Source organism: Clinocottus analis, unplaced genomic scaffold (assembly GCF_023055335.1).
Source record: "Clinocottus analis isolate CAN_PGR_092001 unplaced genomic scaffold, fCliAna1.0.p SCAF_7, whole genome shotgun sequence".
Lineage (NCBI taxonomy): Eukaryota > Metazoa > Chordata > Actinopteri > Perciformes > Cottidae > Clinocottus > Clinocottus analis.
The window spans coordinates 11226325-11236760 of NW_027176229.1; the positions used below are offsets into that span (position 1 = coordinate 11226325).

General features: G+C 39.5%; 1 protein-coding gene across 1 annotated transcript; it reads left to right on the forward strand.

Moving 5' to 3' along the window:
* The first annotated feature begins 2861 nt into the window (after window positions 1-2861).
* vgll4l (vestigial like 4 like) lies at window positions 2862-6533 on the forward strand. Its single transcript, XM_068605138.1, has 5 exons — window positions 2862-2928; window positions 4524-4647; window positions 4747-4990; window positions 5555-5636; window positions 5787-6533. The coding sequence occupies exons 1-5, from the start codon at window positions 2862-2864 to the stop codon at window positions 6086-6088; spliced, it is 819 nt and encodes a 272-aa protein (XP_068461239.1). The 3' UTR covers window positions 6089-6533.
* The last annotated feature ends 3903 nt before the right edge of the window (window positions 6534-10436 follow it).

Consider the following 10436-nt stretch of genomic DNA (forward strand, 5'->3'; position numbering starts at 1 on the left):
ATGCTCCACCCACTTCTTCAAGACCTTGTTACTCTTGAAAAACACAAAGTCGATGTGTAACAGTTAGGTGAGTGTGGGAAAGGAGCTGTTTATGTGTCAGCTGATCACCTATCCCGGATCAGGGTCCTTTTAGTGGTATTTACTTTCCACCTCGGTCCAATTGTAGCTCTCGAGAGTCGCCCTATATGAGAAACCCAAATGCCTTCAAGAACCAAAAATGCTCTGCACTTCCCCTTGTAAAAATTATCAACATTTCTTTGTCACTTATGGGCAATGGGGTTGCTATGCTCATGAGTAGACTGCCAGGTGTGAGAGTACCTGTTCAGCCTTTTAGCAAGCACGTTGCCCAGAAGCAGCGGTGACAAAGAAATATGGATGTTGGCCACGATGTGGATTAAAATCATATCATTTTGGAGTCAGATATTCAGAGCTACTCATTTGAGTGTGAATATAATACAGACAGGCTATAGCCCATGTAAAAATATACTTTACTATATTTGGTCAAAAATATTATTAAAAATTCTACACTCTGCATCATCCTTATATGTAAAAACCAGCCCTTTTAAAAAATCTACATTTTTTTTATTATTAGCTTTTCTTTCAGAAAATCAAGTAATGAATCAATCAATAAATGCAGTTTTTACTCACTCTGTAGTTCCTACTGCTTTTTGCCGGTAAGCTGTAAAATCAGAGCGTTAGCTCGGCCCTGTTGTCCCTGCTGTCAGCCGACTATGGCAGTCGGGTAACAAACGTTGTTTCACAGCTAAACAGCAAACCAATATGTGTTTCTGAAAACACTAAAGCAATAAAAAATAAGTAAAGTAACAGAATATTGATTACTATTTGATCAACTGCCGATAGTCTGACAGTTTCAGATTGACAGCTGCGTTAGTGACTCACCAACTTGTTTGTTTTTCTGCGGGTGCGTGGAATTTTGCAAATGCCATTAGGACCTAGAAGAGCAGAGGAACCTGTTTTTTCAGTCTGTATGTCTCTTTCCTTGGACATTTCAAATGTTTACATTATAATTTCACAACTTAATTTGGCAACTTGTCGAGCGTTTTGAGCACTGAAATACCTCAGAAACCAAACTTAAATACATTTGTTTTTAATATGAATATACTCTTTTGCTTTGTTTTACTCTTTCTCTTTTGTTTTGTACAACTATACACTGAATTATTAACAGAGAACTGATGTTCATTTTGAGCAACTCCCTGCTTCACTTATATGTTGCAGTGTAACCAGTTGAGTCTTCTAAGACCAAGGAGCAATTGTAGTTTCTTAGATGGAAGGTTATCTTGTTTTAACAGCTGACAGAGTGGCTAACAATTGCCTGTGTATTGAAACAAAATATACTAAGAATCCACCATTAGTACACTAATAATCAAGTGAATTTAATAAAATTAAGATTATTCAGAAAATTGCTGCACTATGATTGGGCTCACCAATTTTAATTTTTATCAAAATCGCACCATGGCCCACTGGAAGTTCCAAATTCCAGGAGATGTGTGTCAAAATTACATTTTAAATAAAATGTCGCTGTGCTGTAGAGCTATTCGGGCTTAACCTCATATTCTAGACAATTGTAGCGCATACACAAGAAAAAATGAATGTTGCAAAACTAGAAAAACAGTCAATCAGATTCCATGCATTTTAAACTCAGATTCCTTGCAAAGGCAACGCTGCATTGAATTGATCAGTGCACAAACAGGTTTTTTAAGAAGTGTATAGTGGGAAAAAAATGTTATTCCTATTGTTTTTAATGGTGCACAGTACCCCACAGTAGGTTTTGATGGCATGTTGTTGCAGGGTACTGACATAGGGGGGCAGTGTGGAGCTTTAATTGAGTTCAATACAACACATCTCATGTAGGTATTACTCACAGGAAGCCCATTATATGTGCTGTGCTTCTTTAGCAGCTGCTATCACCATTAAATTGATTGAAACAGGCTAATGTATACCAGGGCAGGGCAGAGGATCGTTTTTATTGATTCTAATGCACTTACACCAGAATATACCGAATATGATTGATATGTTGGCATATATAAACATATTACTCACACTCCTAATGATTTTCCTTTAGATGACTCCCACACAGTATCTGAGTGAGTGGCCTCCAAAGACTTGCTACGAGGGGCCAAACTCCTCAGGCGAGATTGTTCTCATGCTAGCAGCATTCTCAGAACTTAGGAGTCTTTGTCTGGCCATCAACAAAAGCCTCTGGATTACTGGTGAGGCAGGCTCACAGTACAGCTGCGTGCGTGTACAGGCAGGTCAGTGGAATGACTGGAGCTCCGGTGGGCTAAGAGCTCTAAAAAATGCAGTTTGGTGAGATTGCAGATCAGGGGGAAGGGAGGGAGGGGAGTGGGACAGGTGGTGATTCCATGGAGGGAAACAAAAGGCACACTTCCCTTTTTATCAGGGATCAATCTAAAAAGTTTTGTGAAAAAGTGGTTAAAGACCAAAAGAAGTGTATTCTTGTACAAAGAAAGTGTTGAATAAAGCAAAAGCTTCTTGAATCAATGTGGATTCTGTGGTACCGTGACATTTAGCAACTACACTTTCTGCCTTTGAGACTGAACTACCTGTGCGCTCATTCTGCATGTAGAACAATAACAACCCCGGGTGAATGGGGGCCTTTGATTGGCCTCTGCAGCAGCCAATCTGAATGCAAGGAATGAGTCACAGGGAAGCCACTGCACCTATCTGCACTCACCTGATACGTTACCTGTCGGAGCTCAGATCCAGAGTCTCATTACCTTTCCAATACAATCTACAACTGAGGCTCATTGTGTCCTGTAAGCTCCAGCAGACAAGTTACTCCTTGCTATTTAGGTTCACTCAGACAAAGACAAGGCGCCATGGCTGTGGCTAATTTCCAATACATTACCCGAATGAGCAGTGGCTTCAAGGTCTACATTTTAGAAGGTGAGCATGATTCCCATGGTTCTTTTATTGTCTCGTGTCGCATGATGAGAGTAAATACTTATCTCTGTGGTTAGTCTCTGTGGTTATACTTGAACATTTGAGTGTATTTCACTTTTAGTTTATATTTGTTTATGTTTATATGTTAAGATTTTGTGTCATTTCGAAACCATGTGTGTTCATTGCAGTCGTAGTTACCTTTGTTCTTGACATGATATTATTCTAGATACATTATCAAATACAAAGAATTAGACGTGACGTCAGTCACATGGAAGATAAACACTAACAGCTACATTAGACTTTTAAGTGAAATAGGCTTTTTTGTATTGTATAATACAGTCTGTTTGTCATAAATAAGATATGTGGGTTTCATAAGACTTCCTACTTACTTTTTTACTTTCAAGAATATCAAGATTTAACCCAGATTCTGTCAATTGTGTTATAGGTTGTGTATCTGTAAACACAGAAAAGCAGAAGGTCAGGCAGAATATTCCCCACACTAACAGGGAATAAATATCCATGCCTGAGGCACTAGAAAATCAGCATAGGTGTGGTTATACCTGCCCCTCCACAATGGCACCCTCTGTGAAGTCATGGATTGGAGCACTTGGCGTGTGAAGACAGAGGACAGCTTACATTGTTTTACAGCTCCAGACACATCCTCATCTCACTGTTTGATTTCAATATGTGTTAGTGTGACTTATTGAACGCACCGATGGGTTGATTTGAATACAGTTCATGGACTCACACATCATTGTGGAGTTTTTCAAGTGCTATGAGCATATAGTCAGACCATAAGCCACAGTAAACCTATTCTGCCTTCACAATTACAGCAGTGTCTTTTATTTTGACTGGATATGCATGACTTTTGCACGTGTGAGTTTACTGCTGTGAGACAGGAACCACAAGAGCCAATGGAATTAAAACTAAAACTCTTGTTGCTTGGATTGAATTTAATAAATGGTAATCCCGCTTTGTATAAAAAAACGTGGAAAATAATGTTGTGGGTTTAACTTGCACTTTGAGTGTAGCGTGCTTTTCTCCTATTTAACACATCAATGACATCATCAGCTTCTTCTTAATGTGTTTCAACTTGTGTAATTGCAAAAATCAAGTGTGTGTTCACATTGATGGCGCTTTCACAAATGGGTGCCGCCCAAATCAGGGTCCTTAAAGTCTCAACGGTTTGAGATTTGTGGCACCTGATCTGAATAAAACCTGTTGATTTTGCCCTTTTAGCTGCGTGATGATCGGGCTGAACGCCAATATTATGCAGAAAAACAACATTTACCGTTAGCACTGAATCAGCTGTGTGGTGTTGTAACGCTCACTGATCTGGTAGTTCAAGTTCTACAACTTAACTGAGTTTACAATTAACGGTGGCCAAAAAAAAAAAAACATTTTCCCACGATTAGTAGCAGTTATGCAGGTTCATGTCATGGATCAAAACAAGCAGTTACTCATCACCTGTAGTAAAATCATCATTGCCAGTAAATGACCATTTGTTTTTCACATTTTGACTTGGCAAATAAGGCATAGCCAACACACACATTTTAAGCTTCTTATTCTAACTTTGTGCTTTACTTTTGTTTTTCCAGGTCAGCCCCATCTCAGGAGCGAAGACCGATACAGATCAATTGCAAATGATCGGGCTCGAGTGCCCACAGTGCTTCCAGTCAAACTCAAGCGAAGCCACGAGAGAGGTCTCACATTGGAGGAAAGGTTGGTATATTCATGTTTACAAAATATTAGAATTATTAATTAAAATGGTGTCAAAGATCTCTCTGAGATGTAACAAGTCCTAATGAATAAATGTTTCAGGCGAGAGCGGGCCCTGAGCAGAAGCAGTGTCAAAGCTGCCCAGAGAGCAGCACCAACAGTGTTCAACCGGCCACACAGTCCCGCATCTACGTGGAGTCCAACTCCCAGCCCCACCAGCCTTCTGCCCAACCACATGTACTACGCACCAGTCATGGATGAGCCACTTGCCCTCATCAAAAAACCAAGAAAAGACCCTGAAAGCACAGAGGAAAAGACTAAAAGCTCTGCTCCTGCTCAAATCCAGGTAATTTAACCAAAACAGTTGTTGCTTGCGTCCTCAATGTGCTTCTCACAAAGGTCATGGATATTTGGGCTTTCGCAACTTATGTCCCTTCGTAGAGTCGCTGTAGCTCCAGGCGACCCACACCAGTGGTACATCTCCCATCTGTAGTCAGTGAATAAAACTGCGCAGGCATTCTCCTTCCAAGAGTGTTAACAGGCCTAAGCTTGTTCAAGCTATGCAACCCAGCCAGATTCAGGAAGAAAATGTGAGCAATGGAGGAATTCCATCAACAAGACCAAACAGACTGCTCTCTCTTTGACCTGCATGTGCCACCGCACCGGGGATAATCTGACGTTAATGGGCAAACCAAACCCGATTAATCGGTTTTAAAATGATTCTGTGTTCAAATTCATCTTTGTACATTATTTGTTTGTCATGGGATGTGTGGGATGAAGTACACTGCCCGGTTTAGATGAAAGTGATTTTTAGGGATGAAGAGAAAACAAAAAGCAAAGCTGCTGTGTTATAGAAGCAGAAATAAATTGTGTCTTTTGATTTGATGAATGACCCCATCTTCTTTTTCAGATGCGTCCTTCTGTGATCACTTGTGTCTCCTCATCAAGGAACCCCTCCTGCAGATCAGACGTCCATAGGAACCCCTCATCAGGTCAGTTTCACAATCTCGCGAATGAGCTCATGCGCCAGACGGTCACTCCCTAATCGTCACACGTTCATCATAATGTAGATATCTGTTCACTTTTCATGACTCACCCAGGTGCGTATTTGACATTGATCATTATTCATTTCCTTTTTCCAGTGATTTCCAGATGCAACTATGACCATGTTGTTGAGGAGCACTTTCAGAGGAGCCTCGGAGTGAACTACCAGAAAGCTCGCGCTCAGCAGCTCTCCATCAGCGTGTCTGTCGATGACCACTTTACCAAGGCTTTGGGAGACAAATGGCTGCAGATTAAATCCAAGTCTTCCTCCTGTTCTTCCACACCTCCCAGCAGCCCAAGTGTCACTCACTCCCCCACTTACAGCCACAGCCCGAAAGAGTCCCACAAAGAGTCCATCAGCAGCTCATCGTCGACTTCCAGCCGCTGGTCTCTCAATTAAATCAGAAACGACCTCTGATATGAGAAGAAACTGAGACTTTTAACGTTTCACTGTGTGCAGCTCTGCTTGTCGAGCAATGGAAATGGCAGTGCTAGTGTTGTGTGGGCGAGCTGGCAGATTCGGTGCTGTGACTTTGGACTTCCGTGTGTCCAAATTTAAGACACGTTAATGCAGATGAGTGTAACAATAACTGGGATGTCCGTGTTTTGTTACATTTCTACCTTCTGCTTGTGGATAGCATTTGACCTGAGCTGCTGTTGATGGTGATATGGGGTGATTGAACATCAGCGAAATAATCCTTAACATTTCTTTGATTTTGTGTCGTTTTTAATGCCGTCTGAATGACATAATGTCTTGTATTATATTTATGTTCTGATAACATTTGGGTTCCTTATCGTCTAAATGACTGGCCTATCTGCTGTATAATATGCTTACAAGCTGTAAACAAAAGAGATTTTAAAAAAATTAAAAAAAAATCTTCAATAGCTTTGTGTGTTTTCTCATTTTTAAATAACAAAAACAAACACACACTGAATGACAAATGTAAACTTTTGTATTTTTGTTTAACTCTTTGAAGGGAGATGCTAAGGATGTCACAAAATGAACAAACCTTTCAACTTGAAGGTCATAAACTAGAGGACACCTTATAAGAACTGAGCAGGGTGGTGTACCAGACAACCTAATATCAGTTGTGACTCAGTGTGCGTCTACAACACGTCCGGCGCATACATAGCATTTACAGAGAGCTGTTGCCACACACTGAGTGAAAACTAAATGGCTGTATGAGCAACACTTTTGGCACTTTTTCTGGGAAGTTTGCGGGAATGTAAGGTGCATGTTCCAGCAGGAACCAGGCCTTGTGTTCTGACATTCCTGTCTCCTGAGAAAATGACTTTGTAAGATCCTACAGATCCTGTTTGGCAAGGGATAGGAGGGAGGGAAGAGGGGAAGGAAGGGTTGGGCTAATATAGGCCTGAGCATGAGAACCAGCCAAGCGCTTCAGTTACTTATTTACATGTCCTATCTTGCCTAACTTTAAATATGATAAGCCACATAAAAAATCCAATGCCTATGTCTTTGAAATTACACAAACAGTAATTTTAAACAGGTGAAAATTACCTAAGTGTTCTGATAGATTGGACACATTGGAAACAAAATAAGTGTTTTTAAATTAAAACAGTTAAGGTAAACCATTAAAAGTGTTAAAGCAAATGCCACTGGGTGGTTTGAGTTAAGACATGAAGACAAGAGTGTGTACAATCTGAATAGCAGCATAACGTTTGCATCAAACAGATCTTAAAGCGATTTCATTCGAACAGAAGACCAAACTGCTGCTTATTACTTAGTGTTGAGACTTGTATTTCCACAGAATATTCTTTATCCAGTTTAACCTGAACAGGGCATTGATGCCATCTAGAGGCGCTTAGGTTCACACAACATGACAAATGGTCTCATGTTGCGCAACCAAGAGACCAGACGACTAAAGCCACAGCTCTGCAGAGTGACAAATGAAAGTCACTCTCTCGACAGACATCCATCCATCCATCCATTATCTTAACCGCTTATCCTCATTAGGGTCGCGGGGCGCTGGAGCCGATCCCAGCTGTCAAGGGGCGAAGGCAGGGTACACCCTGGACAAGTCGCCAGTTCATCACAGGGCCCTCTCTCGACAGACAGACCTTTAAAAATGTGAGAGTAAAGTCTTTGCTCAAAGTACCACCAGGAGGCGACTCCATAATAGGTTTTTACAACTGCATGTCATTCATAATCCACTTCACTTTGTATTTGACATACACTGAATCTGTTTCTGATGTGTCTGGCACTGATAAACAAAAAATAATGTATGGTATAATTATAAGAGTTTATATAAGTAATTATTTGTATAACATTAACTATTATTTCTGAATACATTGTAGATCTTTATATGATTATAGTTACACCATGTATTTGATGTACAAACTAAGCCACAGTTATATGCACACTTGCTGCATGAGATGAATGACATGTGTATGACAGATGCAGTATTACAGCACTGTTGTTTAGTACAAGTGGGAGTTCAAATGATATGGAACAACGTGGCCATGAGAATGTTAGGAGGAAAAAATTCTCAAGCTGCTGCAACACAAATGCACATTGTTGTTTGAGGCAACAATACAAGATAATTACAATTCTGAATACCTCAAACATGACAGAAAACAACATTTAACTCAATTTAGCTGTGGCAGTAGTAATTAAGGATGCATCACTGCACAGAAGATCTCTGGGAAAGTTCTTGCACTTTGTCTGATCTGTCAAAAGTCTGATCACCGTCAACACAGCATGGAGCATTTTGTAAATCATTTTAATTGGAGCTCTAATCCCATGAGAACATGATTATGTGGAATGTGTTTCTGTTGGGATGGAAATCTGTTTTCCTGGTTCTTGTTCAACCTATTTATTTAAACGATCAAAGATAGCGTTCTGGGATCATAATGATCGTTTGGTTTCAGACTGCTGGGTGTTCTCGATCTAAAAACTGGCATCTTTATTCATCCTACAGTAGCAATGGTGAAACACTTAAAAACTGAACAAAATCCCATTTAATTAGAGAAACTGTTGTAAAGCCTTCGCACATTTTATGTGCTGTTTGTTATTCATTTACCAATACAAGAACACCCCAACATGACAACATATATTTAAAACAAGTAGGCAACAAGTTGCCAAAGGGTAGTAGTATAAAAGTGTTTATAATAATATAGTTTTGTTTTACATCATGCATACATGACACATACATCATTTAAAGCATATTCAAAGCAACTAAAGAAACCGCCTGAAAATAAATTGCACCACGTTGTGAGTGGATAATGGACATTTATGTTTGTTTCTAATTGCTGCATTTTTTTTAGCATTGCATTTATCTATGTATGTGACACTAAATGTGAGTTGCGTTGTATCATAGTGGTATGGTTACATATGCACTATGTATGGGCATGCTCATAGAGAGTACATTATTGTCTACCCTTGTGTGTATGTTTCTAACTTTACAGTATCTTGTTTTTATTTGTGTATAATTGTTATCTCAGAAATTATCTCAGGGATGGGTCTCGCTCGAGGGATTTTATTGATATGATAAGAAACAAGTGATAACAACAAGTAATAACATGAATGTCAATTGGTAATCGAAATATGGAACATTTTAAACAGATTTTTTCCAACATCAGTGCGTCTGCCACCTTCACATTTCTGTTCAGAGGTGTAGGTCACTTCCCTTTGCACTTGCTTTGGAGAGGTCAAACTATTCCACACAGGTAGCATTTATGCACATGAGTCAACTTGTCAAATGTCACAAAGCCTGCATAATCCCAACAGGAACTAAATAAATGATTAATGAAGAGGAACCCATCAGCAGATTTGGAGGCAGTGTAGCATTTCAAAAAATAGTACATGTTGCTGATTTTGAAGGCGGCCTAACAGTCCTGTGGAGTTTCTCAGTAAAGTGGCAGGTACATGGTGAACATCAGGTAAATCAGTAACATAGTTTGAGACTGTTGTTTCATATATACTGCTTAGATACATTTGCTAACTGAGCTAATACTGCAGGTGATTCTCCACAGCCTACACTTTACTTTAGCATGATCATAATGTGGGAGAGAACATTTTTCTGTGGAATATTTAACAATTGACATCCTGTCAGAGAGAGAGAGAGAGAGAGAGAGAGAGAGAGAGAGAGAGAGAGAGAGAGAGAGAGAGAGAGAGAGAGAGAGAGAGATGGACAAAAATACACTTAAGACCATCAAACTAGTATATAACCTCAATAATGGCACATGTATGTATAGTGTTTATGTTATTTGTTTAAATAAAAAATAAATACATGTAAATACTTTTTTTTTAATAGACTCCTTTTTATAACCTTATAATAGGTTTGGCCAACAGATGGCACCAGTGTGAAGGCCAGAGTTGGTTTTCAGTCTAAAATCTGCACAGACGGATTAACGTTCTTATTTGTGTTTACACGAAACTATCATAACTATACATAGTATCCAGGAATATTCTGTGAATATTACAATAATACACCTTGATTACCATAAACACACTGTCGCCTGAAATATAGTTTTTTTTTAAGAACAAGAAGATATATTTAAGCAAAACAATATATGTGTATATCCATGGTGGTGAGGAAAAACACACATTGGCCTTTTGGGCAAACAACATAATCCAAGACAACTATAATTATTCCTCCCTGCCAACAAATACGCTAAACATTAGCTTGAAGCAACAGCGGTCTCATGACCGGTTCGGAAAGGCGTGTACTAAACCAGCTCAATATATAAAGCAACCTCCAAGAGGGACCTGCAAACGTTACAGACTG